Source organism: Salvia miltiorrhiza, chromosome 7 (assembly GCF_028751815.1).
Source record: "Salvia miltiorrhiza cultivar Shanhuang (shh) chromosome 7, IMPLAD_Smil_shh, whole genome shotgun sequence".
In the NCBI taxonomy this organism is placed as follows: Eukaryota; Viridiplantae; Streptophyta; class Magnoliopsida; order Lamiales; family Lamiaceae; genus Salvia; species Salvia miltiorrhiza.
In genome coordinates this window covers 17,254,266-17,275,314 of record NC_080393.1, presented here as the reverse complement: position 1 = coordinate 17,275,314, position 21,049 = coordinate 17,254,266, and the positions used below count along the sequence as shown (strand labels likewise).

The following is a 21,049-nucleotide window of genomic DNA, read 5'->3' as shown; positions in this document are numbered from 1 at the left end:
CATTTACTTTCAATTGCTTTCAATACGATTTTTATTACAATTGTTTACTGACTTGAGCGTCGGAGGCCCTTCCATCGACACCCCCACCGGTGCTCTTCGGAGGGCTCTAACGTTGCTAGTGGTTTCAGGTTGCTAGTGCCCATCGATCCAGACGTTACCGACGTCGCTTCCGTGATTGTTGGATTCATCCTCCACAGAATTCTGAGCTAAGAAAAGCTAAAACAAAATTAAAACGCTCAAGTCTAACTAATTTCATATATTACCTATACTAGATATTATTGTTTTATTTCATCAACCCGAAAAGAGGCGTTTGCCTCCCTCTTTGCAAGCATGTTTGGGATCTTCATCGTGGCAAACATGGGCGATTTCAATGGAATACTCAAGATAATCATCTTCACACCCTCACTGCACTGCGAGAACTCACCATTTATGACTACTGCATAGAAGGCAGACAACGTGAGGCCTGCAGGGGACAACAAAAAGTTCCTCGGACCTGCACTCAATTAATACATGAGCGTGTCGTTTCCTGCATTAGCTGCTTTGAGCTTTTCCATATGATGTCCTGAGCAACGGTCACCACATTACATATGCAAATTGTTAAGATGCTAAAGATTTGTGTGTGTGTGTGTGTGTGTGTGTGTGTGTATATAGGGATGGGATCAAGTGAGAACTACATCTTTTTGTGAGAATGGGGAACCAATCACAACCCTTTATTTGGACATGAACAACGATTGTTCATGTGCGAACTGATGAACAAATACATAAAATATATGAACAAAAACATATGAACAATGATGTTCATGGAGAACCATGAACAAATACATAAAATACATGAACATAAGCACATGAACAACGATGTTCATGACTTAGGCTGTGATTGGTTCCCCATTCTCACAAAAAGATGTAGTTCTCACTTGATCTCATCCATATATATATATATATATATATATATATATATACAGTGCCGGAGCCAGGATTTTTTTTTTGGTGGGGGGGGGCTGCCCCCAATTTTTTTTAGGGGCATTCAATACATTTTAGACATTTTTTACTAAAATACAAATATAATTACAATAATAACGACATTTTCATAGATAATATAGTTCTAATATACATTCCAAATAACATAACTAAAAAAGTTTCAATACATTACAAATAACCTAAGAATAAATACTTGGTGAGCTACTTGTTTCTGTTTGAGAAAGCGATGACAACTGATTGCGATGAGTACTCATCGATTGAAAACGTTGCAATATCTTCTCGTTATCAATCGTTGAGAAAATATCATTTTCAATGTACACGATCAAACTGTCATTCATCCACTCGTCCTGCATACGATTTCGCAAATCACTTTTGACAATCTTCATTGCAGAAAATGCTCTCTCAACAGAAGTAGTGGCAACAGGTAAAACCAATGTCAACTCAATCATTCGATAAACCAATTGAAAAATTAAATGATTGCCACTTTGAACCATTTCCTGAGTAAAACTTCCCAAATCAGTGATCGTAGAAAAGCGAGGATGATGGCGCACAAATGCTATGAAATTACGGAGTTCTTGTTGAAGACATAAACAATCACCTGTTAAAAGTACACATTAATAAGACATTACGAAATAATTGTAAAAAATATAAATAATCACATGTCGAGAAGTCTTCAGGATACCATGTAGTGAAACACATGAGTTGATTAATGTCGAATTGAGAGAAAGAATTTCTCATATCAAGACATGCCATGCACCTAAGTAGATCGGTGCTAGCTTCAGAAAAATGATTATTCATCTCTTGTATGATTAAATCAACAACCTAACATTGCAAGAATAAATAACAACTTATTGTTATGATATGAAAATTTCATACAAATAAAATGAATTAAATATTGAAAATTAAAACAAATACCTCAGTAAAAATCTCCCACGATAATAATGATCATTGGTGATGCTCTGTCTTTTATAACCAGGTCGAGTTATAGTGTCCTCCATATCAATCAAAGAAATGGCATTCACCTCACAAAAACAATTTACTTCATCACAAACTATCTCCCAACCAGTGTTTCTGAAGTCATGTAATTGAGCTTTCACTGTATCAATTAGAGACATGGCTTGCACAATATTTTAATCCTTTCTTTGTAAGGCAAATGACAACTCATTTGTCATTCCTAACAAATATTTCATCAAGTGCATCACAAAAACAAACTCATAATTATTCATCTTTCCAAGCAAATCTCTTGCAGTACTTCTAACCTCATAGCTAGTGGTATCATCACGTATATTCTCCAACACTTTCTCAACTGAAGGCCACATAGCACATAAACGAAGCAAAGTAAAATAATGTGAACCCCATCGAGTATCTCCAAGTCGTGCCAAACTAGTTTCCTGATTTAGGCCTCTTCCAGTCATCCTTACTTCATCATTGAGTTCTTTAACCAATCTCTCATGTTCTAACATTCTAAGTTGATCTTTTCTTTTGCAAGATGCTCCAGTCGTATTTACTATCATGGAAACATAGCTAAAAAAGTCCTTTACAACCATGATACTCTTAGAAACAGCAACAACAATTAACTGAAGTTGATGTGAAAAGCAATGAATGTTCATAGCATAAGGATTAGCTTTCAACCCATTGAACTCACCTCTCATGTTTGAAGCTCCACCATATCCTTGACCCCTCAATTTTGATAGTGATAAACCATGTTTCACAAATAAAGCACTAAGAGCATCTTTCAGAGAATGTGAACAAGTGTCAACAACATGCACAATTCCAATAAATCTTTCAATTACACATCCTTTATCATTCACATATCTTAAAACAACTCCCATTTGCTCTTTCAATGAAACATCTCGAGCCTCATCAACCAACATGGTAAGCACTTTATCCCCAATATCATTGATTATAGCAAGTGTAACCTCTGAAGCACAAGCACGCGCTAAATCTTTTTGAATTTGTGGGGAATTCATTTGATTATTGCCAGGAGCATTTGAACCCAAAACTTTGGAAACAACATCATTATGATCACTATACCATTGAAGCAACTCAAGAAAATTACCTCGATTTAAAGAAGTAGTTGACTCATCATGTCCACGAAAAGGTAATCCTTGCTTCAATAGAAAACGAGTCACATCCAATGAAGCCGTCAAACGAGTGCGATAAGCAACATCCAACTCACGAGCATTTGATCTAAACATATTTGCCACACTATGTCTTTGATCTGTAAATGCTTCAACTTGTACTCTAGCATTGTTATGACAACTATCCGCATCTCCAACATGCACCACAAATTTAATTAAAGCCTTCTTCCAATTGGTAAACCCCGTCTTGGTGAATACATCTGTTCTGTACCGACTTGATTTATCTTCGGGCTTGAATAGATAACACCAAAAGCAAAAGCAAGCATCTTTTGCTACACTGTACTCTAACCACACAAACTTTTGATACCATACATATTGAAAACTCCTTAATTGATTGCCGAATTGAGTCTTCGGATAGTTATGCCCAACTAGTTGACAAGGACCCATAGACAAATACTCTCTACGTATTTGATCTCGAATAGCAATATCAAATTCGTCAATTGGTCGCCTTAATCCGGGATCACGAACGTATTCTTCAAAATTTGTTTCAACTTCTACATTTGCTCCACGAATAGATGCAATTGAAGCAGATGAAGATTCACCCCTTCCATTTCCTATAAAAATAAAAGTATAACTTAATAAAATCATTACTGAATTGAATATTCTGAATATGCAATTTATGACTTAATTGATTTTTTAAAATATGCAATTAATATTCTGAACAACTATTAGCAAATAGTAAATAGCATCAACAAATTATGTTTTGAATTGCATCAACAAATTCTTACTTGCATTAATTCTGTCGACCCATCAGTCTTCAAAATACTCATTCCAAGAACACACTCCCAAAAAAAAACTCAACAAATTCAAAGTTTCAATTGCATTTTGAATTCAAAGTTTCAATTCACCTCTCTATGTTTTCTCCAGCGGTGGTGGACCTGGTGGTGCGAGACGGGCAGGGATCAGTGGCCGGCGGTGGTGGTGCGAGGCGGAGCAGCGGTGCAGCTTCTTAATTTCATTTTTTTGGTTTCAGCGGCTGGGGGCAGGGAGCAGTGGCCGGTGGTGGTGGTGCGAGGCGGAGCAGTGGCTGGCGGTGGTGGTGCGAGGCGGAGCAGCGGCGCAGCTTCTTAATTTTCTTTTTTTGGTTTCAGCGGCTGGGGGAGTAACTGGTAAGGGTTTTCAGCTTCTAATTTCCTATGTTATATATATATATATATATATATATATATATATATATATATATATATATATTAAAATAAAAATAATATGCATATTATAAAAAAAATTCAAAATTTGGGGGGGTTGGGCTAGGATGAAAACACCCCTTAGTATTTAAAATAGGATTGAATATTAACCATAGATCTAATTAATCTTGCGGTCCAGATTATATTGTGAATATTTGATCGGTTCAAGATATAAGATACTATGATTCATACATGATATTACCGATAAGGATATTTTTGTCCAAAAACAATTCGGCTGATTATCTTCATCAACCTCCCTCCGAAAATAGCGCCCCGTTTAATTGAAAATTAAATTACCATATTATTTCTCTGCGAACTCAAAGAATATGATTTGATCTCACGAATCTTTGAATAATTAATAAAATATTATTTCTAAGTGTATGAATTGGAAGTTGGAGGGTTTGAATTCCGAGCTCTCTCATTTCAGCATTTGCGGCAACGATACATGTTTCTTAGGTTTGCGGAGAAAGGGGGGGATTCATACTAAGGTTCTAGGATTTTTTTTTTACTACTCTCTCCTTTCCTCATTTCCTGTGGCGAGGGCGAATTATACTAAGATTCATACAATTTTCTTGGCTTTGCGCAGGGAGATGACAATTCGTATAGAAGTATCGAAGCTATAAAAAACCCCAGAATCTTACATATTTAATGGCGATTACCAAATCAAAGAGAGCTGGTATGTATATGTTGATGTTGTGGTTCGTTTTTTATGAGCATTTTTTTTTCGATGCGACCTGGATATGAACACTTGAATGTGTTTTCCGATTTGTGTTCTTGTTTCAAAATATATGAATAAGTATTGATAAGTTTTCTTCACTTCTACTTTCGCCGATTTCTCTCCTTTTTGCGGTTGAGCGCGTGAGTTTTTTGAAATCATAACAGCAATTCATATCACAAAATCACAACAAGACAGTAAATTGGTGTACTACCAGCAACAAGATTTTTTGGAATGGTGAAAACAAACCTCAAAACCCTTGGTGAGTTTTGATTTGGAATCGCAGCGATTATGAATTTTTGCGATTCGATTTTCTTTTTTTACAATTACTAAGCGTTTTGGTGTTGTGTAACTAGATTGTATGTTTTTTTTTTCCAGCGAATTTCATTTTGTATTGAATAATGGAAAAAAAAATTAATTTCCTCACAAACTGGTAAGTAAGACTGAGAAGCATCAATAACACCATGATGAATTTCATCATCAGCGAAAGCACGAGATTTAGATTATTTATATGTATTGCCTATTTCCCTTACATGAATTACAAATTTATTCTGCATGAATCACGTGAATATTTCCCTAAATGTAGGATGATCCATTGGTAATATTTTTAAAACCTATAATTATATATTTGAATTAGTTGGTGGTTGTGCATGAACCAAATAAAGTGGGTGAATTATATATTGTATTCAATGAACCAGTGCTGATGAAGCATGAACCAGTATGTATACTTTTCAGCAAATGATGTTAACTTGTGTTTGTGATGTTTGAATCATTATTTTTTTTTTGTGAACCTCTATCATCGTCTAACAATTGCATCGATATTGTGAATTGCAGCTTACCTTGCTCAGAAGAAAGAGAAAGGCATTATAATTTGTGAGAGAAATGAAAATGCAGATGAATTGTATTTCCTAAAAAATGGGACATAATGCAGATTCAGAATTCAAATGAAACATGATACGAACAAAAAATAAAGAAGTTATCTACATATCAATCAAATAACTATAGGCATTCTGAATTAATAAAAAATCCTAAATAATACTATGAAAAAAAATCGTAAAATGCATTCTAATTCATGTTATTATACTATTATGGGAATTATGAAAATATTAATCGCATGAATCACACGGATCATTGCATGAAATTCAGATTAGATGAGTTGAGCCGGATTAAAATCTAATGAAAATTCGTGCTCAATCAACGGGCAATTCATGCTGAATCAACGGGCGATTCATGCTGAATCAACGGGCGATTCATGCAAGATAATTTTTGATTTAGTTTTGCAACATAACGTGATTCATGCAATATATCTGTAATTAGTAATTCCAGCAAATCATGTCGTAAGAAGAAACTGCTTAGAAGAATTCCCAAAAATATGATAGAAGCAATATTTGCATAAGATATATTTTTATTCTTGAGCAATGAAAAGATATGTTTAGAATAATTGGTTAAGTGGAAGACGATTAGATTAAGTGATAGGGGAAATAAGATTTGGTTTGATATGGAAAGATCATGCAAGTAAATACCAAATCATATCTAACGATTTTAATAAATATTAAAATTACATGAATATCCCCATGCTATATAAACGTGTAGAATGGATCTGCAAAATAGGACAAAATCCAGCCATCGGATCTCTTATAATCAATGGATGATATGCATTCCTATTTTAAACAAAAAAAACTGTTTTTATTTTAGCCCAACTCTATATATATATAGGAGCGCGCTCCAGTGAGACCCCCTATTTTTCGTGTAACATGAGGACAATGAATAAGATATAATACTAATGAATAAGACGTATATCTAATAAACAAAATATATATACTGATGAAAAACAAAATTTAAAAAATTGGTAATGAATAAGACATATATACTGATGAACAAGACAGTGTATACTGATGAACAATGCAGTATATACTGATGAATAACAAAATTTAAAGTATTCTGCTCCCTCCAGGATTCGAACCCTACGAAAAAAAAAATCTCCCTCCAAATACAATATCAGCCATAAGAATGATAAAATAAACGCACCAAATTGTGCTTCATGTTACACGAAAATTAGAGGGTCTCATTGGAGCGGCCCCCTATATATATATATATATATATATATATATATATATATATATATATAGGGGGCCGCTCCAATGAGACCCCCTAATTTTAGTGAGATCTAGGGCACGATCTGGTGCGTTTATTTTATCAATCCTATGGCTGATATTGTATCTGGAGGGTGATTTTTTTTCATAGGGTTCGAATCCTGGAGGGAGCAGAATATTTTAAATTTTGTTATTCATTAGCATATACTGCATTGTTCATCAGTATATACGGCCCTGTTCATCAGTATATATGTCTTATTCATTACGAATTTTTTAAATTTTACTTTTCATCAGTATATACATCTTGTTCATTAGATATACGTTTTGTTCATTAGTATTATATGTCTTATTCATTGTCCTAGTGTTTCACGAAAATTATGGGGTCTCACTGGAGCGCGCTCCTATATATATATATATATATATATGGAAAAGTTCTATAGAAACGCAAATATAGGCAGAGAAAGGAGACGGAATCTCAGCCGTTGATCTTATCTAATCTAATCTAACGGTTAGCGTTCGTTCGTTCAACGTTCAGCGCGGAATTGTGTTGAACATGAACAACCATTGAACCCCTCAGCCCCCAAAAGTTCAAAAAATTATTTGTACGTTCAACAGCATTTACTACCATGTTCAATGTTTCTGATTTTCCTGTATAAAATCTGTTTCTGTAGAACACGACCCTATATAGAGAGCACTCTTTGGACTGTGGAAGCTATTGAATCGATTATGCTAGGAGAGAGAGATAGATGAAAGGAAAAAAAAAAGGCTAATTTTTCAATTTTAATGTTAGGGGTAAATTTGTATTTTTACATAAAAATTGGCCAATTCCATATTTTTTTAGGAGACCAATTCTATATATTAACTTTTTAAACATCTTTTCAACTTATAGTATTTTTTTTTCTTATTTTTAATATTTTAATTTTTTTTCATATTATGTATTCTTATTTATTTTATGATAAAAAATATTATAGGGATAAAATGACATTATCATAAAAAGATATCATTATATATATATATATATATATATATACTCCCTCCGTCCCAAGTTTTAGTATCCATTTGAGAATGATACGGGTTTTAATAAAGTAATTAGGTTTGTTTTTTTTTTTTGAAAGAAAAAAAAGTAATTAGGTTTGTTGTGAGTGGAACCACCTTTTATGTGAGTGTTAAAATAATTAAGGTGGAGCAAGGGTCCCGCCTGTTTTTACTAAAATTATAAATGAATACTAAAATGTAGGACGAATAAAAAAGAAAATATGGATGCTAAAAAGGTGGGACAGAGGTGATGAGGAGTAAGGATCTCATCAGCACTGCTATTCTAAGGGAAGGAACATGAAAGCGAGAGTCCGCAGTGCCGACTTTGGCTCAAGTCACACTTGGTTTAAAAAGCGTAGATATGCTAAAAAGTAATCACAAGTAGAAGAGCCAGCGGCGCAGACAACGGGCGGCGCAGACTAAAACTCACATAGAATCAACAAGGTCAAAGGGCGGATCGGCCTCGAGATAACGCCCGAAGAAGACTCAGAAAATGGAGTATGCCTAGCTGGAGCAAGAACTAGAGGGGCGGCTGCGCAGACAAGACCAAACGACAGTGCAGACGAAGAGTTCGATTACGTTCTGTACGAATGTCAGCGCGGACAAAAGCTCATTTAGACAAAGTCAGCGCGGACGAAGGGTGAAAGCAACCAGCGCTGATGGGATGACCGCACGCTCATCATAAAGCTGCAAATTAGTTAGAAGAGGTTTTTGATAGATAGTGATTCGCGATCGTACACCGTATGTGGAGTACGTGAGTGACCTGTAAAGTCTGTTTTACCCTCCGCCCTAATGTAATTCTATAAATACCTCATGTAATCCACCGTTATGGACACGCGATAATATCTTAAGAAATCTAGAAGTTCTTCATCTACAAGTTTTCTCTTCGTTCTCAATCACACAGGTTAATCTGAACGCCTTCTTCACTCATTTAGATTTAAGTATGAATGTTAAGCTGGAGGCCCTTTTTGTTTTCTTTGTACCAGGGGAATGTTGTCCCCCGTATCTTCATCATCCCGCTCCTCATCATGAAGTTGAGGGGGACTGCGGGAGGGATGAACGGGTTGGGGTTGACGAGACGCTGAAGAACCCGCCACGATGACTTGGGCGGTGCTGCCAACCGTCAGTGCAACTGGAGCAGAGGGGCCAGCTCCTGTTTGAACAAAGCTGAAACTAGAGATGACACCGTGTTCGACTGTCTTCCACGCATCCATACCTAGCACAAATTAACCAATACGAAAAACACATCAGAAATATATTTCAGGAAATGACACAAGCATCAGTAAGATAAAAAGCACAAATATGGGCACATAACAAAACAGACATCAATATGAAATACAAATAACACATATAATACCCTCAGCGGACAAAGGATAGCGGGAGAATAAGCCTGCGCCGGCTAAAACAGAGGGCCTAACTACTAGTTCCTTCACTTTCAGAACATTTGCATTGCAGGCTTCAGCTAATGCTTTTAGAAGGCTATCCTCAAGGTCGTTAACGCGTTCGGAGTCAGAAGGGGCGAGATGCTTTGTGCGGTGCCACTGAACTTGGGCGTCGGCGCCAAGAATGTCTGGCCATGAGCCATGACGAGTTTGGACAAAAAAATATTTGTCATGAATTTTTGTCTAAGGAGGTTAGCTTATTCATAAAAGCCATATGCCCCCCGGATTTGGAAGTAAAATTATAGTGGGATCCAGTCCTTTTCAGGACATGGGTATTATGGAAGAGGGCGGCGCTGTGAGGATAATTATTAGCGGCGCAGACTATATGTAACAAATGGGCCCGACGAATAGAGGAATGAGAGAGTTGGAAAAAATGGATTCCGTAGCGGTCACATATGTCAAGCAAGAAAGGGGAAGGAGGGATTCGTAACCCTGCATCAATTTGATGCACCCAAATTGGAATAGTGTCGGGATTAATGCCCCGGCGGGTGTCTGGCATATCAGAGTCGGGGTCAGCCGAATTTTGGATCCGGACCTTAAAGTCCGGATCAGCAGGTTCAATACGGAGGACTTCCCTCACTACTTTCATGGCCCGGATGTCAAGAGTGGACTGGGGAAGTTGGGATCCCGCGTCGGCCATGAATTACACAGAGCTTTGAAGAAGGGTAAAGATAAAATGGAAAAGGGAGATGACGAAAAGGTCGTCGAAAAAAGATTAAAGTATTAAAAACCAGGAGAAGGTAGAGAAAATGGGTACCTGGGACAAACTTAGCGGTGGAGAAAGCAGGAAGAGGAATGAGAGCAGCCGGCGAAGGAGAGGGAGAGGTCGAGGAAGGACGAAACACCAGGAAGTATAAGGGAAGGAGAAGAAGGAAAGACGAAGAGAACGATAGGTATTTATAAGGAGGGGAATTCAAAGGGACGAAAGAGAGGGAAATCATTAGGGTGTGACATGCGTGCAGAAAAAGAAGGGCCCAGATCACGCCGTGAAATGGCGATTAAAAACGGAGGGCTTAGATTGAGCCGGGAACTGCGAAAAGGTACGTACGGGGAATAGTGAATGTGTCAGTCATTAAATGAGGAGACGTCACTAAAAGAAAAAGTCCTGCGCTGACGGGATTACGTCGAAGGCCTTGTGGAGCTATGAAAATTCAAAAAATACTTCTTTTCGTAGACTAGGGGGAGTAGCTGATGAGGAGTAAGGATCTCATCAGCGCCGCTATTCTAAGGGAAGGAACATGAAAACGAGAGTCCGCAGTGCCGACTTCGGCTTAAGTCACACTTGGTTTAAAAAGCATAGATATGCTAACAAGTAATCACAAGTAGAAGAGCCAGCGGTGCAGACAACGGGCGGTGCAGACTAAAACTCACATAGAATCAACAAGGTCAAAGGGTGGCTCGGCCTCGAGATAACGCCCGAAGAAGACTCAGAAAAGGGAGCATTCCTAGCTGGAGCAAGAACTAGAGGGGCGGCTGCGCAGACGAGACCAAATGGCAGCACAGACGAAGAGTTCGATTATGTTCTGTACGAATGTCAGCGCGGACAAAAGCTCATTTAGACAAAGTCAGCGCGGACGAAGGGTGAAGCAACCAGCGCTGATGGGATGACCGCACGTTTATCATAAAGCTACAAATTAGTTAGAAGAGGCTTCTGATAGATAGTGATTCGCGATCGTACACCGCATGTGGAGTACGTGAGTGACCTGTAAAGTCTGTTTTACCCTCCGCCGTAATGTAATTCTATAAATACCTCATGTAATCCACCGTTATGGACACGCGATAATATCTTAAGAAATCTAGAAGTTCTTCATCTACAAGTTTTCTCTTCGTTCTCAATCACACAGGTTAATCTGAACGTCTTCTTCACTCATTTAGATTTAAGTATGAATGTTAAGCTTCACCAAGAGGGAGTATATTGTAATCTATTTTAAGAAGGAAAAGTTCAAAACTACCGTATTGAAAAATGATGTTTCTAAAGTTGCCAACCGGCGCATAGATAACCTTGAAGGATGTGTTGCATGTCCCAGACATCCACAAAAATCTGATCTCATGGTCTATACTAGTTAATAATTAGGACTTTAGACTAGTATTTGAGTTCGAATTTGTATTGACCAAATTTAGAAAGTAACTTGGTAGATGTTTTCTCACTAATGGGCTTTTCGAACTCAATGTTCAGCCCATGAGGCGTGTAACCGAAAAGGCTATAATGCTACTATTTCTTCTTACTTGATTGAGTGTTGTGATTTATTACATTGCAGATTAGAACATGTGAACCTAAATGCTATTACGTATGAAGGCTCATTTCACATTATATAGCCCGCACCCAATAATTAAATACGTGTTTATCCCCACCTTTAACTCGATTTTTATAATTAAACATGAATGTATAAATTATTGGAGTGTGATAGTACCATCCTAACATGGTAGCAAACTTGAAACTCCCTCTCGAAAAACATGCATGGTAGCAAACTGTCTTTATGTCAAAGTGGCATCCCATAATTTATATGTTTGTTTATTTAGGAAATATATAGATCGTTTCACTAGCTACCTATAATATATCCATTACAATGTGACAAATTTAACATTTATCTCTCATACTAACCACATTTTTTTTTCCATATATTCATATCAATTAAAAAATTCAAACTGAGACCTTATAAGTGACTCAAAAATATCAAATCATGCATTCTGCATTAATTGGTTATATTGGAAATGAAACCCAAGATCGACTAAACATTTAATCCAAATAGAAGGTAAAACCTAAACATTAAACTTGTGAAAGGAGACAACACATATTCGCATCCAAAAAATCATAAGATTAAAATGGCTCGTGAATATACCTTTTAGCCTTAGGTGGACACGTGGCACTTAGCATCGTTATTACTTATTACTCTTCAGTTTTAAGGTTTCCCTCTACTTATAAAAGGGCCCAAGTCCCACCTCATCCATGTTGTCTGCTTTTCATCACCCTCATTTCTTACCGTTGGATCAAAACCTAAATACATAGCTGTAAATTCCTCAGCTTTCACCATGCACCTTAGGTTTGGACCACCAACAATTGTTTTAAATTGATAATACTATGACCCCCAAAAAATAAGAATGCCTGAATAACCCCACAAAAAAAAATACAGTGTATATACGTACACATGAAATATCTCTGAACGCAAAATCAGAAATGAATTAAGTTTAATTTGGCAAGAGAAATTGGAGTTTTGACTTTTTCATGTGTATATGTATGTGTATGCATACTAGGTGTATATAGTATGTGATGCGGTGAGATAGTTATAAAGGAGGTGGGATGTACTAGAGAAAGAAAGAGAGACGGTTTTGTGTTTTTGTGAAGGGGAGTGATCGAAAGAGAGAGAGAGAGAGAGAGATGGGGAGAGGGAGAGTTGAGCTGAAGAGGATAGAGAACAAGATCAACAGGCAGGTGACTTTTGCAAAACGGAGAAATGGGCTTTTGAAGAAAGCGTATGAGCTTTCGGTTCTATGTGACGCTGAGGTTGCTCTGATTATCTTCTCCAATAGAGGAAAGCTGTACGAGTTTTGCAGTAGCTCTAGGTATAAAACAAACTTCACCAAACACCAACCCTTCATCTCTCTGCACTTGCAACACCTATATTCATGTATACTATCATATCATTTTTTTCTTTTCTTTTTTTCCCAATATCTTGATTTTTGGAGATGTCGAAAAATTCAATCTTTTGGTTTTTGGTGGGAGGAAAAGCAAGCTATCTTTTTTTGGAGGGGAGGAGGGGGTTTCTTTGCCGTTTCAGTGAATGTTTTTGAGGTCTATAGGGCTCTGTGCTTGTGGGTTTTGTTAGATCTGCAAGAGGAAACCATGAAAAGAAGATCATTTCTATATTTGTGTTGAGTTTTTCTGCACCTTCAACCCCTTTCTCTCTCTTTTGCTAATATCACTGTTTCTGTTTTGTGTTTTGTGTTTTGTGTTTTTGGAGAGAGAAACTCTCCGATCTAGCTAGATGTGTGATTCAATGATGCACATCAATCTTCTTTCTTCTTTCCCTTAACATCTGGTTTTGTTTACTTCTTCAGTAGTCGTCACCAAAGATTGAATTCTACTTTCATGAATCGTATTTATCTTTTTCTTAGATTCAATTTCTTTTGACAAACTCCTACAAATAAATGCAAACATAATTTCTGGTGATTTGGTCCAAATTTTGACCTTTTTAGGGTTTGTGTGTTGAATCTTCCTCTTGCCCTTGTTTTTGTTTTTTCTTCATGGAGAAATTCTCCAATTTCACCCTTCATTTTTGCTTGGAAACATCATTCAATGATCTTCCAACAGAAGAAAGGATTAATTTTTTAGATTGTTCAATTACAAAAATTTTACCAAAAAAGGAAGTCCATTGCAGACATGATTAAGCTGAGAGATTTTCGTTCCGAGTTAGCCGCTGTAAGAGATCATCAAGCCTTAATCTTTTCGCCCTTTCGTAATTTTCTTTCTGGATCTTCACTTTGTTTTTCCTTTAGCTAGGGTTTTTTTTTTTTTGGAAAAAAATGGAAGATGGGAATTTAAACCCTTCAAAATTATATAATTATTGTATATATCTTCTTCTTTAATTAGCATATCTCTCTCCTCTTTCCCTCTCTCAGATCTTTTTCATTTTTTATGCTGAAGCAAAGCTCCAACAAGAAAATTTTACAAAGATGTCATATTTTTCTGGTTTTGGAGTCTTGCTTGGATGAAAACAGTGTTATATCCAGTTACTTGGAGGTGTTATCTCATGATTAAGAATTATTGCATATTTTTTTCGTTTTAATTTGTTCTTTTTCTAGATGGGTCACTTTTCACTCGGCTAATTTTGCAGAGATGATTATATTCCTGACAATCCTCCATATTTCCCTATGGACAATGGATTATACGCCAAACCCAGATATCTGAAATATTTTTAGGGCAATTTATGGCTCTCTCTTTCTGTACTTGCTATGAGGAAATTCATCGATTACTGAGAGAATAAAGATTGTTTTGGCAAGAATATAGCATGTCTTTCTTCTGATTAGACTAATCACATTTAATTTTTCCATTGATTGGATTTGCATAAAATTATTAGACTGAATAAATTGTTGTGAATTTGTGACTGTAGCAGCATGCTCAAGACACTGGAAAGGTATCAGAAGTGCAACTACGGAGCTCCAGATACAAGTGTATCCACAAGAGAGGCACTGGTATATACTATTCATTCTCATCAATTGTTTGAAATTACAAAACTGAGTTAGTCAATTTGGACTCCAAAAAGCTTAAACCCTTTATTAGGAGTAGTAATAGTAATAGGAGATGATTGAGCCTGAGCGGCCACATGATGAATGACTAGAAACGACTTCCCCAAATGTGGGGTCTGATAGGTGTAGAAAGCGACGGTGTCGTTGGAGCGGAGGCCCTTGTCCTTGACGAACCGGTTCCAGCCTCGGGTAAACACGAAGCTCTGGCTGCTCTTCCAGTAGCAGTATCTGAACTTCCAGAGGCTCATGGCCTCATCGTACACCTCCAGCTGCACCTGCTGCTCCCCGGGCACGTCGGGGAAATGCTTCACCGCGTACCTCTTGGGGATGACGAGGCGGTTGAGCTTGCCCACGTCGCTTGGGGTCAGCTCCTTGTGGAAGAGGAGGCTGCAGGAGCACCCATACAGTGATGATGGGTTTAACCCTATCTCCAGCTCTCCCTGCTTCCTTAGGAATTCGGACAAGTGTGACGGATACGATCCGTCACGGATCATGTTGAGCACGGCTTCCGTGCTCAACTGGCTCTGGAACCCAAGTTCCAGAGCCGTTGGTGGGAAGTTTGTGTGGGAATCCCCGTGGCGGAGCTTCATGGCGGCGCTGTCGTAGGCTATGGCTGCGGACGTCTCGGATTTGAACGTCCCCAGCCATATGCGCTGCTGGTTGGCGTATATCTGTGCGCCCCAGTGGCCGTTTGGCTGTGGGACCACGCCCTTGAATCTTTCTCTTCTCCACCCTCCAACCTCTCTTGCTGCTGAAACCATCTCTTCTTCCATTTAACACTAAAATCAATACAATATCAAAATAATTAAGCGACAAAATATGTGATATAAACAAAATTGTACAGATTGACATACCTGCAGCAGATGATAAAACTTGAGGTGTAGAAGAGAAAACTATGATTTGTGTGCAAGAAAGTGGAATACAAGGAGTTATCTTGGGAGAGAGATATATGCCAATCAAAGATTTTTGGTTTGTTGTAGATAAGGAATGTTTGCAATTCATGGGAAGTTTGTTCAAGGATTTTTGATAATTATGTTAATTTAATCCTCTAAATTTGTGTCAAATAAGGCACTAGTTATGGTAATAATTTTAATCCTGAGATTCCATGCATTAGGCTTTATCCGAACCCGCCCTTAATTAGTTCTGATTCCATATTTTTTGAGTTATTATTCCGCATTTTCAGCTGGATGCTTTGTAATCATTTTTTCACATTTTCTCTTCCGATCATCAGATAGACAAACTAATAAATCAGCACAGGTATTCTATGAGTCAAATATGGTATGTTACAACTTTCTTGATATACTCCAACCATTTTTCAAATTTATACTCTAAAAAATAGATAAATTTTTTCATAACTTTAATGAATTTTAGATATAAAAGGCTCTTATTTTATATTAAAATAAATAAAACTCATATAAATATATTTATTGAATGAGATGAACTAAATAAAAATTCATTAAAAGATATAAATTAATTAAGAACTATTTTCAGCCTTTAGATTATGAAGATATACAGTGGATTCGTTATTTTATTGGATGAATTCATAGTCCTGGGTTCGAATCTCAAATAAAGTGAAAATTTAATTTTTGAAATCATACATTTTCACAACAAATTTATACATATTCGATCTATAGTATTTATAATTTATATTTTTAAAGAGATTTCTATCCTAACTATTTTCTATATTATCTTATCAAATTGTTCTTTAATTAGAATTTAACATAATATTGTGCGTCTATTAATATTTTCGTTTGTCTAACAAAGATGGTGTGTTTTCCTATTAGAAAAACCCATTCTTATATTTTAAATCCCGTTTATAGACCCTTTAATATTTAAACTATATCTTCCAATCATTTTATTAAACTTGTGTCCTTCGCTCCAGCACACCTGAGGTAATATTTAGTATGTCAAAATTTGTATACACTTTTATGATAGTAACTAGCTAAGTGATACATGCAGCAGACATGCAATTTATATTGAATAAATCAAGATTTTGAATAACTTTATATTAAAAAAGAATTCTTATCTTATACTAAAATAAAGTGTGTGTGTATATATATATATATATATATATATATATATATATATATATATATATACACTCCCTCCGTCCCATATGCTTAGGCTTGTTTTCCTTTTTTGAATGTCTCATTTATATAGGCTTGTTTCCATAAAAAATAATTTTTTTTTACTCATTTACTATTATATCCCTATTTAATTCTTTAATTTACTCCCACTTTAATACATTATTAAATAGTTTATAGGATTAGGTTCTATGGAGAAATTATTTTTTTTCTGAAAGTTAGGAACGTTGAACATGTCAATAGTTTTTTATGAACATAGAAATAATTTTATTGAACGTTTGAGGATCGAATCCTAGAGTGCTAAATTTTAAACAAATACATCTTTTCAACAAATACGTCAGTTCATAAAAAATTACTGACATGTTCACCACAATTATTGATATGTTCATCAAAATCTGGACACGAGATTTATTCTTAATTCTGGACCGTTTGATTGATTATGATCAATGGATGAGATTATTCTCACTTCTTTAAATACTTGTCTTTCCCAATAGAACTTTTCCCTATATACATATATATATATATATATATAGGGTCAAGTTAAACAGAAAATTATTATATATTTCATTTTGAACAAGTCTATACATTTTACGAACAGATCAACATAACTAACGAACAGACGTATTTAGTGAAAAAAGAGAAAAACTCGCCACCAGCAGGATTCGAACCCGGGGCAAATTGCTGTTCATGCGGTACATTGATTTGTTCGTAAAAAATTATAGATCTGTTCGTTTTTATTTCACGAATTCTCTATTCTCTAAATATTTAGCATTCTCTATTTAACTTTTCTATATATATATATATATATATATATATATATAATAAGAGGCCTAATTACTGGGAGAACGAAGAAAAGAAAGGAAAATCCTAGACCAACCCCATCATCTCCACCCTGTAGATTCATTTTCAATCACTCGACTAAGATTTATAGTGAATGCATTTCGTTGAAGGATCAATGCAACACCTAGGCTCAAATCCATGAGGGCAAAAATTCCCTAATTTGAGTGTAGTTAATTTATGGAGAATACAATAACATTATACTCCATTCGTCTCACTTATCTTGATATACTTCCCTTTTTAGTTTGTCTAATTTATAATAACACTTTTCAAAAATAGTATGTGGTCTTTAGCTTTTCTACACACATAAAATAAGTGAGCCCTACTCATTTTATACTCTACCTTCTATTCTTAATTTATATGCCCAAAGTTAATGTGCCAAGATAAGTGGAACGAAGGAAGTACATTTTATTGCAGTGTTCTCACGAAAAAATGTACAGTTGACTCTCAATAACCAACCCCTATACATATAGGTTTAGAATTAGACGAGAATGATGTTTTTAAATGAAAATTGAGAACACATACACAAACACTTGAAATTAATGAACTTGAAATAAACAAATCAATGTAATACATGAACAACCGTATTTAATTCTCACTAGAACCAAATATCATAAATTATTTATAGGTTCAATGCAATTTACTTTATAGATTCACTATAAGAAATGTCACTGTTTTTATAATAAAAAAAAAAATATTTGAACCACAATCTCTCTCTATATATATGGTTAATAATTACTAAACTATCATTAAAAATAAGATGAATAAATGTATTCTAGGTTAATCAAAATTTCTTAGAATGCACACTTTTCGAACAAGAACTCTTAATCCGACAATTGATTTATCTGTTGGCAACTTCCAATATTCACCAAAATCTACTCCTCTTCTGAACCTTTTGAATGATCTCTTATAGTAACTAGCTATGCTGATTTGAATTGTAAAATTGAACATTGTATAAGTTGGAATTGCTTGAACATCAAATTTAAGAAGCACTCCACTTCCTTGGAAAAAGCCCTATATAGATAAGTATACCATACTAGACAGACACCTTTTGTTTGATAGAGAAAGTTGGAAACCCTAAATACATGGAATGCCTCTCAACCACCTTCATACCAACAATTTATTTGGCCCTTGAATATTACACCCTCCTCACCTCCTATTTCTCAAGATTGATAAATTGTTCATACCGGATCAAAAATATGTCACTTGACATTTTATTATCAAAAGATACAACAATAAATAATGGAAAAAAATATGTTTAGGTTGGAGCAGGTCATTGATAAAGTATAAAAGTTATAGAATTGGATTGAATATTTGAATAAAAGGTTGTGTATGTAGAAGAAAGAAATATTTTTTTATTAAAAGATTGGGTTGCATGGTGAGAGTCATCGATCAACATAGTACTTACAAAGTTTTGGAAAGTATACGTAAAATAGTGTCGATGTGTTTTGTGGTGGATTAATTAATAATTGTAGTGATAGAAAGTTTGAGATGATTATAGGAACTGAGCAGCCAGCAGGAATATTTGAAGCTCAAAGCACGCTATGAAGCCCTACAGCGTACTCAAAGGTTTGGAATTTGAAAGAGATACTATATACTATATGATTAGGGTTTGCATTGGCAGAGATTAATGAATTGATTTGATGATGATCAGGAACCTTCTTGGTGAGGATCTTGGGCCTTTGAACAGCAAGGAGCTAGAATCACTTGAAAGGCAGCTTGATATGTCACTGAAGCAGATCAGATCAACAAGGGTAAAGAAATCCCATTAATTAATTCTTGTTACATATATATATATGCATGGATTGATTTTGAGTTGGTGTATTGTGTTGCAGACTCAAGCAATGCTGGACACCCTCCAAGATCTTCAGAACAAGGTTCTAAACTCATCTACCTTCAATCGTGTTTGCAAAATCACTGCGTTTGTATCTTATTTTGGTTGTTTGCATGGTTAGGAGCATGCCCTCAATGAAGCTAACAAGAGTTTGAAACAACGGGTATGCATATTAATTTGTTTATCATCGATGATGGAATTAATTAATCAACCTAACTAATTAAGGGCTAGCCACCTTTGCCATTCTGCAACATTTTTTTTTTTTTTCAAAATGAAGCAAAGGTTGATTGATTTAGGTTGGACATGTGTGATAAGGCAGCATTAAGCAAGAGAGCATATAGAAGAATTTTGAAGTATGTATGGAAAGTGGGAGGTATAATGATTATGATGTTTTTGCAGTTGATGGAGGGAAATCAGATGAACTTGACATGGAACCAAAATGCTCAAGATGTGGGCTATGGAAGACAACCACAACACCAACCTCAGGCTGATGGATTCTTTCATCCTTTGGAATGTGAACCCACTCTACAAATTGGGTAATTATCTATGTTTTACAACATCTTTTTCAATTGGAATATAATCTCTTGTAAATGAAAACTATGCATATTACTACTACACTACCTGATACTAAATGGCTTTTAATTTGATCATACTTAGAGAAAGATTGAAAATTTGCATGATTCTTGCTAAGTGTGGAATTAAAAAATTTCAGGTACCATACTGATCCAATAACAGGTGCAGCAGCAGGGCCTAGTGTGAATAACTACATATCAGGGTGGCTACCATGATAAGTGTTTGGACCAAACTTCAAACTCCCATTTGAAGTTTGATCTCTCTCTCTCTCATGCATAAAACTCAGGGAATTTCAATCTTTTAATTTCTGTGTGTTATTTTCATAAAAGCAAAACATGTTTAACTTTATGGAATATGATCAGACCATTGGTATTATGATCTTCCAATCTGTTGGAAAATTGGAACTACTATTGTAAGTCACACTCTGTTTGTGGACACTTTGAATTTGCCTCTTACTTTCTATGCAGAATGTGTAAAGAAAATCTTTCATGTTTCTGTTCAAATTTTCCATCAACTTAATTGTGCATGTGGATCTGGGGTTGCAAACTGCCCTAATTTGGACTACCAACTTTGTGTTGTGTAAAAATATTAATTGCCTCTTAGGATTTTGGATGTCTCTTGCGAATTTCTCTAATTATATATATATATATATATATATATATATATATATATATGTATATATGTATGTTTTACCCCAGCCTCATCATAATTCCAGATACTCCCTAGTCCTACCAATTTTCATATGTCCTTTAATTTGAATTATTTTGCTTGCTTATGTGGCAACCACAATGATTTTGGGAACACCGAAAAATCTCATGCCTTTGTGCACAGACGAATTATAATTATAAGAAATATCATGATTTTGAGGACACCGAGAAATGGACGCTGA

At 35.7% G+C, this 21,049-nt stretch overlaps 3 protein-coding genes across 6 annotated transcripts; 1 reads left to right on the top strand and 2 right to left on the bottom strand.

The window, feature by feature from the left end:
* Nucleotides 1-132: 132 nt before the first annotated feature.
* LOC130993903 (uncharacterized) lies at nt 133-7,739 on the bottom strand. Its single transcript, XM_057918938.1, has 5 exons — nt 7,619-7,739; nt 2,231-3,673; nt 1,184-1,576; nt 315-463; nt 133-216 (listed from the first exon to the last, which is right to left on the bottom strand). Exons 1-5 carry the CDS (start codon nt 7,737-7,739, stop codon nt 133-135), a joined length of 2,190 nt encoding a protein of 729 aa, XP_057774921.1.
* A 5,126-nt stretch (nt 7,740-12,865) lies between these two features.
* On the top strand, nt 12,866-20,663 carry LOC130995643 (agamous-like MADS-box protein AGL9 homolog). 4 transcript variants are annotated; one of them, XM_057921007.1, is made up of 8 exons: nt 12,871-13,149; nt 14,700-14,778; nt 19,255-19,322; nt 19,408-19,507; nt 19,589-19,630; nt 19,709-19,750; nt 19,987-20,123; nt 20,300-20,663. In XM_057921007.1, exons 1-8 carry the CDS (start codon nt 12,965-12,967, stop codon nt 20,373-20,375), a joined length of 729 nt encoding a protein of 242 aa, XP_057776990.1. In that variant the 5' UTR covers nt 12,871-12,964; the 3' UTR covers nt 20,376-20,663. The 4 variants fall into 4 exon arrangements, with proteins under 4 accessions (XP_057776992.1, XP_057776990.1, XP_057776991.1 ...); XM_057921006.1 differs by having other exon boundaries at nt 12,874-13,149; nt 14,697-14,778; XM_057921009.1 differs by lacking the exon at nt 19,709-19,750 and having other exon boundaries at nt 12,866-13,149.
* LOC130996240 (AP2/ERF and B3 domain-containing transcription factor At1g50680-like) lies at nt 14,785-15,605 on the bottom strand. Its single transcript, XM_057921746.1, has one exon. It carries the CDS (start codon nt 15,603-15,605, stop codon nt 14,826-14,828), a length of 780 nt encoding a protein of 259 aa, XP_057777729.1. The 3' UTR covers nt 14,785-14,825.
* Nucleotides 20,664-21,049: the final 386 nt, after the last annotated feature.

Excerpts from the sequence above, each read along its gene's own strand:
- LOC130996240 (XM_057921746.1), bottom strand. The coding sequence starts at position 15,605 with ATGGAAGAAGAGATGGTTTCAGCAGCAAGAGAGGTTGGAGGGTGGAGA.
- LOC130995643 (XM_057921006.1), top strand. The coding sequence starts at position 12,965 with ATGGGGAGAGGGAGAGTTGAGCTGAAGAGGATAGAGAACAAGATCAAC. Across the intron at positions 14,779-19,254 it reads TATCCACAAGAGAGGCACTG|GAACTGAGCAGCCAGCAGGA; the intron begins GTATATACTATT and ends AGATGATTATAG. Across the intron at positions 19,751-19,986 it reads ACAAGAGTTTGAAACAACGG|TTGATGGAGGGAAATCAGAT; the intron begins GTATGCATATTA and ends ATGTTTTTGCAG.
- LOC130993903 (XM_057918938.1), bottom strand. The coding sequence starts at position 7,739 with ATGGTAGTAAATGCTGTTGAACGTACAAATAATTTTTTGAACTTTTGG. Across the intron at positions 3,674-7,618 it reads TGAACGAACGAACGCTAACC|GAAATGGAAGGGGTGAATCT; the intron begins GTTAGATTAGAT and ends TTATTTTTATAG. Across the intron at positions 1,577-2,230 it reads CACTAGCTATGAGGTTAGAA|GTGATTGTTTATGTCTTCAA; the intron begins GTACTGCAAGAG and ends TACTTTTAACAG.